This window comes from Gallus gallus, chromosome 18, assembly GCF_016699485.2.
Source record: "Gallus gallus isolate bGalGal1 chromosome 18, bGalGal1.mat.broiler.GRCg7b, whole genome shotgun sequence".
NCBI classification, from domain to species: domain Eukaryota; kingdom Metazoa; phylum Chordata; class Aves; order Galliformes; family Phasianidae; genus Gallus; species Gallus gallus.
The window spans coordinates 7,185,673-7,201,293 of NC_052549.1; the positions used below are offsets into that span (position 1 = coordinate 7,185,673).

At 41.7% G+C, this 15,621-nt stretch overlaps 1 protein-coding gene across 1 annotated transcript; it reads right to left on the bottom strand.

Annotated features, from left to right (window-relative positions):
* Positions 1-11,294: 11,294 nt before the first annotated feature.
* On the bottom strand, positions 11,295-15,519 carry COPRS (coordinator of PRMT5 and differentiation stimulator). The gene is made up of 5 exons (XM_040649789.2): positions 15,414-15,519; positions 15,019-15,137; positions 14,562-14,685; positions 13,494-13,733; positions 11,295-12,256 (listed from the first exon to the last, which is right to left on the bottom strand). Exons 3-5 carry the CDS (start codon positions 14,680-14,682, stop codon positions 12,087-12,089), a joined length of 531 nt encoding a protein of 176 aa, XP_040505723.1. The 5' UTR covers positions 14,683-14,685; positions 15,019-15,137; positions 15,414-15,519; the 3' UTR covers positions 11,295-12,086.
* Between the last annotated feature and the right edge of the window lie 102 nt (positions 15,520-15,621).

Below are 15,621 nucleotides of genomic sequence, written 5' to 3' on the forward strand. Positions count from 1 at the left end.
CTTTAAACCCACCAGTACTGTATATGCAAACTGAATAGATGTATCCTTGCTTCTTCAGTCATGCACACACCAGGAGGGGCAGCGACATACTGTTAAGGAGATCAGCCTAATCCTGGGATTTTCCAGTAAGACTGGTGTACTCACTCAGACTCTGCCTCCACAAAGCCTCCCTATGGGCATGATACAGTAACTATGTGAACACATACCTACGTATTTCCTCCAGCCAAGTTGGCTATTTCTGTACTAGGGTCTGATACAGAACAGAGCAGCTCAGGAGTCTATCCCTAACAGAGTAATAACCTATGGTTAATACAAATACACTAACACTCTTCTCCTCATTTAGCTCTATTAACGCAGAGAAGAATGGTTCAAAGGTAAGGTCTGTTTTACTCAGTGATAGAGAGGAAGGATGCTACTGTGCTGCAATGAATGATGTGAAAATGAACTGTCACCCTCACCCCATGCATCACTGCAGAAGTTATTCCCTTCTCTATGACTCAGATGCCAATCTGTAAAACAGAGTAACACTTACTGGACTGTAATGCTTTAGAATGAACTATATCAACCTAGGCTAAGAGAAAATCCAGCTCTTGGAAATGAAAAGTTAATTCACCAACACAGTTTCAAAGCTACAGATTAACAAGTCCAGTATGCTGCTTACCTGTCTACAATTTTGTTAGTGATCTGAAGACCAAGTTGAATAACATCATCAATGAGAATAAATAGTTCTTTAAGATCCAAGGGTCTCAAGCTTCTTTAGCAAGAAATAATCCACAACATCCATAGGAGATACTTGTCATTATTATAGCATATTTCACAGTGAGATAAGAATTAACATAGGGTAAAATTAATTATCAATAACATTACTACAGCAAGTCAGAACTATAATGAAAATCTGATTCTCAGTTTCCAGCACTATCTGAGCTGGGCTGCTTCCCCATTTGCACAACTAGCACAGAATCCTGCTTGTTTGGCTTCACTGCTGCAGAAGCTGAGAAGAGTTGCTCAGGAACAGCTCTTCTCAGTTCATAAGAGATAAATAAATTTGTTTCTTGACAAAAACCTCAAAATGCCAACAAAAGAAATCCCCTTTGGCAGGAGAGAGATTTACATTTGGAAATGCTGCCAGTGTTATCTTGTGGGCGTTGTAGCTTAGGCCCATAAAAACTGCCAATTTGCTGCTGAATGGCTGCATTCTTACCTTGTCACAGTTCTACTTTCTTAAGCAGCAGCACTCACCAATATTTGATCATGGGAGATTATGAAAATATTCATACCAGGTAGCCCAATCTAAGAGAACATAACATGAAATGCCATGGAAGAAATTTGACGTTTCCTAAAGGAAGAATACTTCATTATCTCAGAAAGTAGTATTTTAGTTCTCAGAAATCAGGTCCTTCAAAAGAAACAAATAACAAAAATACCTTATTTACTTCCTCCCTCAAGTGGCTACAATTGAAAAAAAGTTTTCTAGAGAGTGTGGTTTTCTTTTTTAAACCCAATATTATGAGTATTTAAGCTGATGCTTGAGCAAAACATCAGAGCATCATTGGATGCTCCACACCTTAAAAAGAGCCGTCATTTTTAAGTAATATTAAGAGGGTATCATGATGCACTATTTTCCCTCAGCCTCCCAGTGCCTTGAATCCTTTTGCCTCTTGTGTCCACATCCTACACTCTGTTTCATATCAAAACTAAAGCCTGGGCACAATGACAGCAGAATGAAGCCTCGATCAAGCACTCTGAGCTCTACTGTAAATACATCAGATAGAAGATCTTCCCATTTGCCCTCTGTAAGCTCTGGATCAAGTCCAGCACAAAGAGAAATTTATTAATGCACACACATTCCTACTGGCCTTTCAGCTCTTTGGCAAAAATTGCTTTAAACAGGCCCCTGTAGAGATTGAACGAGCAGAATTCAAACATGTACATCGAACAACAGAGTTAATTACACTTCAAGACATTAGTAAGATTCACTCTGCTGCAACCTCAGCAACATACTGCAGCAAACCAGCAACATAAACCATTTTCCGCAATCTGAGGTGGGCAGCTTTCCATCTGGGTTTCAGCTAAGGCAGGAATGTCTCTGTCTACAATAGAACCTCACTAATCAGCACTTCACTAATCCACACATTTTATTAACTTCACCAAAAAACTTGCAGCCTCTCCCTGCCTCTCAGCAAAGATTTAATAGCAGAGACCTCAAGCAAGGTCTTTCATTACCTAAACACATTTTTGGGCAGATGTTACGTGCATTTGAGTCAGACACTACAAAGCACTGGGATAAATAATTTGAGCAAAACTAGAGTTGGAAAAGGAAGAGATGGATCCCGTGTGCACGTGGAGAAGAAAACCCAAGGCAACCTAGAGCTGCTTCTACAAAGCAATATTTTACCAAGAAACACTTACTCCCTTAGTATCTCTCAAGATCTGTGAACAAAATAACACAAACTAATGAAATTTACTTCCTTCTAAGCTAACATTACTGTGACCACTTACTGGCTCACAAATTCAGTGACTTTCAGAGAAGTCTGCCTCCAGCCACTTCTGAACACTTCATTCTTCCCTTCTCACAGTAGTCCACATCCTTTAAGTGGAAGCCAACAAAAACACAGCTACATTTTGGAATGAAGAGTTTTGTCCATCCCAGTTTCTTAGTCCCGTGTTTAGTGGCCCCTCATACCTCTCTGAATTGAGTCATGTAGAGTTGAGTCATGCCCATTAGCACCTAAAAGTTTGTGGCTCTGGAAGATTCATTTTTCAAGTCTACTAGATATTATCCAAATGCTATCCTTGAAAACAAAACTAAATGATAGCACATCATTAATTAAGCTTCAGAAGACACTTTTAAACAAGTGAATAGATAACCAAGTATACCAACTTGATGGTTTTTTTCCTCATCAGCTATGCTTGCTATTGGCACAGAATATGAATAACACAAATTATAAATTATGCACAGGCATTTATGGAGCATCATAAAGGAAATTCACATACAGAAAACCAATACATTGGATGACATTCATATTGATCCGTTTCTACATTTTTGTATGAAATATTTATCCATTTAATTACGCACAGAAAACATCCATACTGAGAGTTGTATATCCAGGAAAAAAAAAACAACACCATTTGCTGATGCCTCTTTCCCAGCAAATAGGAATTCAGAAGCCCAGAATTTACACCTTTGTACAGTTTCTCAGCAGACTGGCCAAGCACTGAATATTTGCACAAAGACAACAGACAGAATGAAATAACACAGGCAATTTAGCTTATTCTCTCGCCTAAATTAAACAAACCAATGGATTAGAAGCCAGATTTATGCAAAATACAGTTAGGCACCCTTTGAAAAATTCACCTGCTCAAGAGACTTTGGTTCCCAGGCAACGCTCTGACTTTTCTCTGTCACTCTGAAGGGGTGAGCACCTGAGGACTCTGCCAGCCCCACTTCTCCTATGACCACATTCACACCTCAGCAAAACTATACCTCACATTACACCTAAATTCTCTAAAGCTCTCAGCCCTGGCAGCATTCCTAGTTGTAGATGCATTGTGCTGGATTTACAGTGAGCAGTGCCACAAGCCTCCTGGTACCAACTCCCACACTACTGGGAGTTTCTATACATATCCAACCTTGAAGGCAACTCCTGGCATGTTCTGACCCCTGAAGTTCTGAGCCTAAGGCAGAATTTAACTTGCAAAGGCATCTTCTCCATCTCCCAATCAGACCTTATGTTTGAAAGAATCAATTTATTGATACCAGCCACCAAAAGGATTATGACAGTTGAAAGGCAAATTAAGAGCCTTCTGAATAAAATTCTTTGATAATTGATGTTTCTACAAAAGAATCTAGCAATACCAAAAATAGACAGCATAGCTATGTTTCTGAGGAGACAGATTTCATTAGGTCTTTGTCTCCACCTACTGTTAGAAAGAATAATACCTGCAACTCCTTGAAGGACACATACTCCGGATTAGTCCTCCCCTAGGTGAACCAGAAGCTAAAACGAAGCTTGCTTCTCCTTGCAAGGGAAGAGAGGCGCCAGGATCTGCCTGAGCACAATGCAGGGAAGCCCCGGAGTGCATTCAAACCCTCACTGACATTGTGACGAATAATGGCACAGAAGCAGCCAGGCTGCACAGTGTGGGGGGCACAGATGCACTGCAGGCAATTTGGTGCTTTTATTTATCCAAACCAAACGATGCTTCCAATCCTCAGAACGCTTTCAGGAGGCAGATTCAAGTGAAAGAAACTGAACTTCAAAGAACACTGCATTGGTGAATAAACTTTTTCAGAAATATGCACTGGATGGGCCTAAAAACGTACCTGTGAAGGCGCATGCTGCAATCACTTCATTCTTCCAGAGAACCATCCTGACTGCATGTTGCAGATCTGTGAGGGCTTTCAGCTGTTTTCAAAACTGCCTACAGGATTTAAATAGCCAGTTCCTATTAACTTAGCATTAAAAAAAAGAGGATATGGACACCAACATGACATAAAAATTTCACATTTTAATCCCTTTCTCACTGCAGAGCATTACATTGACTGTTTTTACTCCACCTCAACAACATGCACAGAGAATAAAGGCTCTTACAGAGGAGAAGGATTTAAAAGAAACAACTTCCACTCAGCTCCTCGTAGCCCTCAGGAAGGATAGTACAGTAACTACCTATATATTTCATCTAGAATAAATAGTTCTGTAGAAGAAATTATAGGTTTTATGTATGCATCCCACCTGTAATGGAACTTATAGACATTACTTCACTGGCTGTTTTTCATTTTCATTTAAAGAAGCTTTCAAGAACTCCTACACAAGAACGATGGGAGTCTGCACAGACCAGTGATGAATCCAGCCACAAGCAGTACATTGGGGACCCACATCCTCCTCCTCTGTGCTTGCAGCTGGCTGAAAGGAATCACGGGGTACCTCTCCAGCTGGGCCAGCCTAACCCAGACAGGCAGGGCTGCAGGGAAGGGAGTGGGGAATTGCAGCCCCAGGAACACCATGGCTTGGTCAGATATGCACACTCACAACTGCCTGAAAGCTATCATGTATCCTGACATTGTTTTCTTGAAGGAGGAAGCTTTGCAGCTGCAAAGCATATAAACTTAATTCAGCAAACATTTTCCTCTCTGATTCTTATTTACACAAACATACATCTTAAAAATAGTTTAAATCACAAACTCCAAACTAGATTTAAAAAAAACTGGTAAATCAGAAAAGGTATGGCCCAGTAAAAGAGCCACCTTTGCACAACAACCTCAGAGGGCACATCAGGAAACACCTAAGTGCACACTTCTGTTCTCAATACAAATGGAACAATCCCTGTCAGAAGCAGGCTGTCAGAAGCACTCGATCTTTGGCCTTTGCTGGGCAGAGGCACTGCTCCTGCAGGCCAGATGACAGAGGAAAATGCTTTGGTTTTATTTCCTCTGCTTCATGTGGTTCTGTTTGTGTAACCTTGCTAATATTGTTGTTTGTTGAGCTCTGGAAGGAAAGCTGCACAGGAATTGTCAAACAGGATCTCATCAGTGGGCTTATGTCCACTCCTCCACATTAAAAATAACAGGGTTTGTTTTCCAACAGATTCGTGAGCGTTCTGCAGCAATTGGCCATCACGATGACTGTGGCAGTACCTATAGCTTCAGAGGAAACCAGCCACAACAGAGTAATAATGGCATTTCTGGACCATAACAGTAATTCCTTCTTAACTTTTTCATTTGCTAGTGAACAAGTACAAGGGCACACAAGCCAACCGGCTAACAAACACAAACATACTCTTATTAATACATGAAAGAGACCCACAGTAGTTACAGTTAAAGGTTAATACACATGGGGTGGGCTGCATGAATTGTACCTTTCTTCCCAGCCAACTGTTGGTCAACTGCCCTACAGTATAGATCTATTAGATCCAATGAGATTTAATTCAAAAGTGTTGTAAAACACAAGCACGTGTCTCCAGAACAGCTGTATTTCTGGCTTTTCAGATCCCTCACAGCAACAAGTTCTACCAAGTCACAGAACTTTAAAAAATGGTTTAAATTTGCATTTGGTTATACCAAAAGGAGAGGAAAACAAAGATTCTTTTTTGAAATGAGATGCACTGCCATTCTGGGACTAGAGAAGCTGTGGTAACCATAGCAACATCAATTTCATTGTAAATTTTAATAAATAGTAAATTTGGTAAACCACAGGCCAGCATTCAAGGCATTTTTCCAGCAGATCCAGGCTTTTCAGTACACGAAGCTATTCATGTTTACTGGCAGCGGCCTCTAAAGCACCCTTCAACAGCTACCTTTCAAACATCATTTTCACATCAGCCTTGACAAAGAAAATTTGCCAAGTGGTTTCAACTTCTGCTATTATTGCCTTTGACAACTTTTTTCTTCTTAAGAAGAGTGAAGCGTTTACAGTTACTTATTTTACAGGCAACGTTCTGCAGTGACTAACTCAAATGCTGTTAAGAGCAGTTGAAATATTTTGTCTTCCAAATCCTGTTCAATATCCACATTACCTTAAAACTACGTATCTGTATGGGTAGAATATTAGTGAATAAAGCTAGCAATGAGCCATGGCAGAATATTTTCATCAGGACACCTGCAAAAGACTTTCTCAAATTCACTGTAGAAGATAAGGCTGCTGAGCAATAAGAAGCATGCTGCTTATTATTAGTGAATTGGATTAAGCATTCAGGCATGGAGACATACTCTACCACCGAAAACCCTGAAATCTCTCGATCACAACAAATCTTAAGCGTGATAGAAACTCCTGTGAAAAACAGATCTGTCAGATCTTACATGTTTTGATTTTAACATCCACAGTCAAGAAGTGTCCAAATTAGAAGGTAAAAAGTGATTCAAACCAGGAATTTGGCAGGCTGTTTGAAGAATACAGAACGCACGGTACTGTTAAACACAACACTGAGAGCAAAGGGAATTACTGTACTAACAAACCCCGTACTCACACCAGACCAGAGAGCAGCGACGACTTCTGAATTAGCACTGCAGCATTCACAGGTTCCACCACTGTGCATTCATTTCAGATTACTGTTTGTCCAGCTTCAGACTGTGACATAATGAGCTAACTGCAACTGAAACCAAACCTGCAATCTTCACTTATGTGTTCTTCTCTACTAACACAATGCTTCCCTGATTTATTGATTCCTTGTTGAAAGTAGCAGAGTACAAAAACACCTCTGAGAATCAAACATCATCCCCCTGCCCCCCTTCTCCAGCAGAAAGTTGCACCCTGCGATAAACGCTCACATTTGCTTCCATCAGGACCCAAACCCTGTACGACTGATTCAGTAGCTATGGTTTGAAATTCAGCATCAGGCTGAATCCACTGAGTTTCTCCAAGCTGGAGGGGGGATGGGACTCCAGGTAATATTTTGCATCACATTTTCACTTTAATTCTGTATTTATAGCTTTAATTTGCATGAAGCTTGTCAGATCTACAAAGCTACCAAAGATAATTTTATTTTGCTACAACAACTGCTTGGCTGTATCCCAAAGGACTGAGGTTTAGGACACATGACCAAATGGATCCCTCTGACAAGTAGCCATTACAAGTTTAAAATAGAAGCTGTATTAGTTTAACCCCTACACCCTCCTCCCTTTCCCTGGGAGAGTTTTAAAACACATTCTAAATTGCAATGCAAAAATCAGATAGCTTTTAGTATGAGATCCAGCACATTTTAGTAAGATGCAAATACAGCAACTGGAACCACAGAAAATTCTCTGGCTTTAAGCAGAAGAAAGTAACAGGTCTGCACAGCATCAACTTCAGGCATTCCTTGTTACCCTTTGCCTTCACAAAAGGTGCCATTTTCGATCACATATGGCTCTCAAGTCTTCTGATACTGTCCTTTTAGCGATATGTAATATCTGGACCAAAAACTTGGCATGCTTCTCTTCTGACAAAAAAAATGAGAGAGATTTCTGGAGCCAGAGTTCAGTCCCTGATTCCTTGCAGAGAATTCACCCTGAGACACCATCAGTTCAGTATTAAGTCTGATGTCTCGATATGAATTGGCCTCCAACCGCAATGGCTTTCAGGGGCTGCCTATCCAGGCTAGGAATTACTTCAGCTGAAGTGCTGAACAAAGTTCCAGTCTACCACCATTATCCCTAAAAGTTACTTTCTAAGACAACCTCCAATATATTATTCTCATTTGTATCCCATGCTTCTTTTAGAAGCTGTTATTAACTAGCTGTTAGTACTGCCACAGGCATTACATAGGGGCATTACTGCATAGGCATTGCATAGCCAAGCTCCTGCTTGGTTAATGAACTGCTATGGCTTAAACCAGCTGAGGATGTATTCCAAATACTTAAAGGAGACTGCTTCAATCATCAAAACCAAATAATTACTAGGGTTATATGCACTGCAGGTTTTGTTTACTAAGTTACAGGTTCATCTGCCAAGCTAGGAAGTCATGTTACAAGCAGCTGGTTCTCCCAGGACTAACAACTCCAAGACAACTTTGTTCTCTTGAGTCTCTGATGCATACACCTATAATACAGAACCACAAAGAGTAGCAAACAGAAGTTCCTTTGCCATGTCTATAGAAACTTACCCTCCAGCTTCAGAAAGTGACCTTTGTAAAAATGTGACTTATCTTGATGTCCTTGGAAGCAACAGATGGTTGGGATGGGCTGCTGTCATCAGCTGTTTTTTTCCTTTAATCTGTGAAATTATTCACAACTTTCTCAACAGTGAAGGATTTTTCCTCATCTTAAGAGCCAAAAGCATACTAGTTAAAAGATGGGACAAAGCAAGAGCCAAGCAGCAGTCCTTAGAAGACATTAAAGCAGGCTGGGTGCTGTGTATGTATACACACACAACACCAGCAAGAAACCACTATCCCAATTCATATTGGAACTAAATGCTGTACCTTATCAACAGGAAATATGAACACATTTCCTTTATTTCCTTTTGCAAATAATTCCCCACGGGTCTCAAAGGAAACCACTGATGCACCCAAAACAAGCTCTCATTTCTTTGCTGGACTGTTTAAAGAAGATACATAACCCGCGCTATTGCATTCCCCACCTCCCAACACCAGCATTTCAACAAGATTTCTTTCTCAGAGATACTGGAGTGATTCACAAAGAAATATATTTCTCTCCACCTGTAAAAAAAGCAAATGAGACAAAAGGAAAACGAAAAACAAGGGCAGCTTCAAAGTTCTTCCCAAGTCTCCTTCCATGTCACCCTACTAAACACATTAATAAGCATCCCCCACAATGTAAACCCAACCAGCATACTAACCTGCAGTAGAGCTTACAAGGTACCTTTGTGAGGCATCTTATATTGTAGGTGGCATCGAAGGGAAAAACTAGTTTAAAAAACATATGCATGTTCAACTGAGAAATCTTTGACATCTACTTTTCAAATATTTTTCGAATAGATCAATTTGAAAATGAGACAGATGTATATACTGTCAACGTGTTCCTTGTATGTCCTGCAATTGAACGTTTTTCCCTCGAATAATTTGAGCAGACTGAAGGGTCGATGCTCTTAGTTTGAACTGTTGGTTCAAATGTCATTTTATGTTGGTTTTAATTGCAAAGTGTTCTTGTATAGCATCACATGCTAGTGTCAACATGAAACAGACTCAGTGCAAGATTCACAACGGCAGCTGAAACACTGTAGTGCAGAAACATTAGAATCCATAAGCTCGGTTTCAGATCCTTCCAAGGAGATGTTCTCTGAGAAGTCTGCATCTGGCTTTCTAATCACACTGAAGTTTGAGAGCATTCAGGTCAAACCTTACATTCAACCCCTTCCCTAACAAGCACAGCCAAGATGAATAAAAATAGGTTTGTCAACATACCCCTAGGGAGTGTAATGCTCCTCTGCTGTACAACCCCAATGTCATTTTTTTGCAAAGCTCATAGAGGTGATGTCAGTTTTAACCTAAAAGATTTGTTTTCAGTTTTCAAGTTTACAATCATTTAAAAATACAGCTTATCAAGGCAGCCAATCGGGACAATTGAGTTCTCCTCAAATAATGACAGTCCAGAGAGATGAGGCTGAATGATTTTAGAATCTTTCGGGAATTAAAACCAACCTAATCTATGTTAATAACAACTTCTTGGTTATCCTTTTAAGCCATCTCTGATGAAGGTGGCTTTGCTTCCACAGAATTCTGTTGGTCTCATCTTGATTAAATCTGATAGGATTCACAAGCATAGCAAATACAAAGCCAGTCAAGTGATGTTGTTTTCTCAGCCATGGGAGAAATTTTCCATCTACTAAGTATAATTTCAGAGCGAAACAGAAAATGAGAAGCTAATTCGAGCCATTAATCAGCCTCACTGAGGGATAACGAGGCTCAGAAATCCAGCCTAAGGATCTGAACCTTGCTGGTGAAACTTCATACCAGATAAAGACACTGAACAGAATAAACCATTTTTGCTGCCCTCTGCAGGGTAGCATTAACATCTACCGACTGGGAAACTGACAAAAAGGATAACAAAATGAACTTTTACAATTTACTGGTATGTTCTTACCTTACTAACCTGTATTCAAATTCATATTTATTAATACTGAATTAAATGAGTCACAGTCACGCTTAGAGTTTTATTCTTCTTGTCTAGGTTAGGAAAAAAAAAAAATCACTGTGTCCAAACCTAGGCAATTCTCACTTCTGTTCCACAGAGGTGAGCACTTGTTCTAGCTAATGCAGAACTCCTCTCGAAGAGCAGCTGATCACACAGCAGCCCACAAAAGAAAAATGCCACCAATGCCATAGCACAGCTAAGGCTTTCTTTCTGTTCAAGGAAAGAACAAACTGTCAGACTATGTCTTCTGTGTATGTGCGTGCGCTGGAGGCGTGCTGAATTAAGTCTTGACAGAAATCTGACTACTTGGAGGACTCCATCATACTGGAATAAACAAACAGGCCCTCAGCTACAAAACCAACAGCCAGCTTCTGCTCTTTACTACATACTCAGATTTAATCAGGAACTCCCATGTACCAGAAAAAAAGACTTCTCCAAGCTCTTGCCTTCCTCTGCTCTCAAAGAAAAGATTAAACAAATGTTACTCTCACTCACTTCCTCCTCCCAAAATAATACATAAGTTATTTTAGTCTCATACACTGGATAGTTTAAAAAGGTCTTCCAACTGTGTCAACTCTTTGCCTGAGAATAAACAAAGGTACCATGCTTCAGTATTGGGCAGTGACAAAACAGTCATCAAAACATTCCTGAGAAGTGATTAAAGAATCATGAGCAATAGGAAATTGTTTTTTTTTTAAGTAGCCAGTCATTCAATCCACTTCCATGCTTCATTTGAGAACATTTCCTTTAATTCCAAAGCAGAGGCAAAAAGGATATAGTTCCAGTTCCAGCTATTCTCTTGGAAACTTTATGGAAGTATTTTGTGTTCCCATTTCCTCATTTGTCAACAAAGAAATATCAAAGTATCAGTAATATCATGAATCTCAATTCACTGCTGTTCGCAGGACACACTGAGATCACATAAGCGTATTTTCTTTGTCATTACATGTCTTTAAAACATCCTCACACAGTGTCAGACAACTGTGAGACTGGAAGACAATACACCTGAGTATGAGGTCTGATGTGCAGAAATCTTTCCTGGGAGTCTGTCAAACACACAGAATTTCTACAGGAAACAATCCCAAATATATGCCCACATGTGTTACATACTTCACAGACATTTTGCAAATTCCTTTGTATTGAAACACATCAAACCAAAAGAACTCATTTTGTATTGCCACGTCTAATTTTGTCACAACTAATATGTAGTCACAAACTGCAACACAGGAGTACAACAGAATATTGGAAGGAAGAAGAGTTTTTAAGACCAATACCATAACAAATGAAAGAAAATTACAGGTTAAGTGTCCAGACATGCAAGTACCAGGCATGCCAAAATCAGCAACACTTTGCAATCAAGCTAAGATTTGAAATTACATACTTCCTCCCAAACAATGAATTAGCAACACAGAAACACAAACAGAAAACAGTCCAGAAGTGCACTAGCAGCTTACAGTTAGCACCTGCAACTCAGTCAGTGAAGAACAATCCAACTCAGAAGCCAAACTTAGTTCTGACCTCATTCATCAGCATCATCAAACTGGCCAACCTCAGTCATTCTAACTGGCAGCGTAAAAGCAAGGCAAGCTGCATGGTGACAGCACGGGTTGTACAATGAATCCTCTCGAAATGAGTACGAGGCCAAAAGATTATTTTCCTGAAAGCTTCCACAGTAGAGATCACCAGCATCTAAAGAAGATCAAAGAAAAGATTTAAACCACAAAAGATATTCAGAAAGCCAGTGGCATAACTCGGCAGATCATTTTGCACTTCTGCAGCATCTTCCAGTTAAGAGCTTCAGTCGGATGTACCAGCACTCCTGAATTACATCTACCAACAAAGCAAAGAAGTTTGGCAAAATCTTCATTTTCATTAAAGTTCCTGACACAGACAAAACAGTTTTCTGGAAAGTGCAGTGATGTATTTGAGTCCAGTACATCTGACACCAGCACACACACGCATGCAATTCTTCTCTTCAGACATGAAAAGCTCAAAGCCATTATGCTTATTTCCCCTTCTTTCTCCTGTTCTCTCCATAACCACATTCCAAATTAAGGGGCCTGGATGTCTCCTAAAGGCTGGCTGGGTCACTGGACAAGAACAGAAGGGTGGAGTTGTGTAAAAACTAGCTCAGAACAGTACCTCCACTAGGCTAGAATTAAGTCTAATAAACCAGTTAATTAACCAACTTGGCATAAAAATAGGGTGAAGTCCTTTCAGAAGCAAAAGATTTCTACTCAGCAGACACTGGAAGGACAGCATATGCACTTTCAGCCTTTACATTGAGTTACCCAGTATGAAAACCACTACTCTATTTCCACTTTAAAATCAGAGCGATCTCATAAGAAGGCCACAGCTGCTCCTGTTATCAGCTTACAGAACTGGAGTGCAAACAGCCATTCATGGAATTAAACCAATCAAACAAGCAAACCAACAACCAACCAACCAACAACACTCAACCACATAACAAAGAAAACCTCTACAGCAAAAGTAGCAACAAATCATATTTAGAGCAGAGACTGAGTGCTTGCATCACTTCACACTCAAAAAGTCCATGCTCTTGAGAGATGTTATGGCTGAATTTGTGGAGAAAAGGAACGTTTTCTGAACCTCCCTTCAGTTTCAGATTAACACAGACGCATTACAGTAGAGCATTAACTTCTGCAGTGAAGCTCAATATGTACAGACAATCCTTCTCACTATTCCACTCCTTAAGAATTGCTCAAGCAAGATTTACACACAAATGCCACAACACTGCCCGTAAGCCCTATATTTGGCAACAAAACTGTACATTACAAACCCATGAGGTAAGCAAACAAAAAAATCCCTAAAACAGAACACAGAAGTTTTCAGATGCGTTCTGTGGAGCACCTACCTCCACGTGCTAACCAAAACTCAAATGAACCACCAGTAAATTTGTACTTACCATAAGGACTACATTCAGACTCCTCCAACTCTTTATCCCAGTCCTCCACCTCATACGTCGAAGCAGTTTGCTGCTGAGGGAAAGTTACATCCTCAGGCATACGAGAGAGTTCACCACACAAGTCTTCCATGTCAGTGTCTGTATGCAGACTGACATCATCTTCACATGCAGAGATATCAGAGAATTCACTTCCTTCAGAGTCACTATCAAGGACACATAGGATATTCTTCAGCAAACATTCTAAAAATAATAGAAATAGCCAAGAGATCATTAGAAATTGAATGGGAACAATTAAATGCTTATAACAGAATAATGCGGCCAAGCGTGTTATACTTTGTAACTACTAATGTAATTAGAACCTATTCCACGCACTGTTTTGGGTTTCGGGTGCTTGGGGAGGCCAGATGCAGCCCTACATCACAACACAAGCCCAAGTAAGGATTTTTTGTAGACCATTGTTGGAACACTGCTCTTTAAACCAGAGCACAGGAGCTAGCAGACCTTCTTCACATTCATATCTGGTTTATCTGGGGGTTTTTCCTGCTTTTATTTTAAGTATGCCGAAAAACTACAGCTCTGACTTCCTTTTGGTAGCATTGAGTAAATACTCTCTGTTCCGCTTATGAAGAAGCAAAACATCTCCCAACAGGTTCTTGGTGATACCATACAAAGTATTCACAGGAAGGCCAACAGTCATTTACAGAAGGAACTCACCCAAGTAGTGAAGGGGCCCTCTGGCCATACAGCACCTCTACAGCAAGCAGCCCACGTGCAAAAGAAGCTCTCCTGTTCGAGGCTGGCCCTCATATGAGTCCACGGGGGGCTGCACCCTGGGTCCACCCCTCCTGGTCACACGGAGAGCACAGGTGCAAGCAATGTGCCTGTGCTCCCTGGGCCAGACACACCCCTTCACCAGGTGCTCAATCAATCACCAGGACCTAACAGCTGCCCTACGCTCTCAATATATAGGAATACACAATATCTACATAGAAATAACCTAGCACAGTAACAAGGATTTCCCTTGCAGCTTTTAAGAACATTTCTCTCAGCAGGAGTTCTGTTACTTACCATCTGCTTTAGTTTGCCCTAATATTTTGGGCTTAACTTCTGTGGGTTTCCAGGTCATGGTTTCCTTCTTGTTAGGAGGCTGTTCCTCCTCCAAGCTCGTGTGCTCAAGAGTGGCAGCCATCACCTACAAAGCAGTTGTAAGGAATTCAGTTACTCATTTCAGGCTCCCGCAGCTGCAGCACTTTGGTGTTGTGGAGCCCATGGGTCCGTTTGTTTGTTCTGTTAACGAATCAGACAGCCTTTAACATCAGAAAGCAAAGCTGCCCAGGGAGGCTCTTCCTGCTGCTGCCATGGCTCACACCTGGCTGCATGGGACAGCTCAGGCCTGCCAGATTTTGGGAGCAGCTCCCAGAACACACCCGTGTGGTACAACAGCAGCCAGAAAAGGCAGCAAAGGTAACAAAGGCAAAAGCGGCAGCTCTATGCGTATAAAGACCAACGATTACGGGCTATCCACCTCGTGTGAGGTGTTGTGCCAAGGAAATATGAGGGCCAGGGCTCCCAGCAGCCCTAAGGAACCGGACAAAGATGGAGGACACGCAGCAGGAGGTAACACCTCAACGTGTCTGACGGTCCCTAAAAGGAGGGCAAAGAAAACACAAGTTATCCTCAGCAGTTACACTACCACAGAGAGATTCCTCTACAGGACAGGCAGGGCGGTGCGCTGCCGGGTGTCCGCACAGCCCCGAGCACGCGGCGGTTGCACGCGGCTCTACCCGGGGTCGGAATGCGCAACGCGGGCAGAACGCGGCGTATATCGGGCAGCTCCGCGCCGGCGACCCCTCCTCCTCCTCTTCCTCCTCCTTCTCCTCTTCCTCAGCTCCCCGCACGGTAGAAACGAGCTGGCCCTACCCCTCTCCCCGCCCCGCAGGATCCCACCGCGGCGGCCGGGCAGCGCTGAGGTGACGCCCGCGAGCGCAGCCGCGAGGAGTTCTGTCGGCGCGCGCCCGCCCTGCTCGGCCCCTCCGCGGCACCGTGCCCGCTGCTGGGGGCGGATCGGCAGCTGCCACCGCGGCGAGGCGGTTTGCCCCGCTGGGGGGGCGGCACGCGGCCTTATCTA

Coding starts and splice junctions, on each gene's coding strand:
- COPRS (XM_040649789.2), bottom strand. CDS start 14,682: ATGGCTGCCACTCTTGAGCACACGAGCTTGGAGGAGGAACAGCCTCCT. Junction 13,734..14,561: donor AGGGCAAACTAAAGCAGATG/GTAAGTAACAGA, acceptor TATTATTTTTAG/AATGTTTGCTGAAGAATATC. Junction 12,257..13,493: donor GTCTGAATGTAGTCCTTATG/GTAAGTACAAAT, acceptor GATCTTCTTTAG/ATGCTGGTGATCTCTACTGT.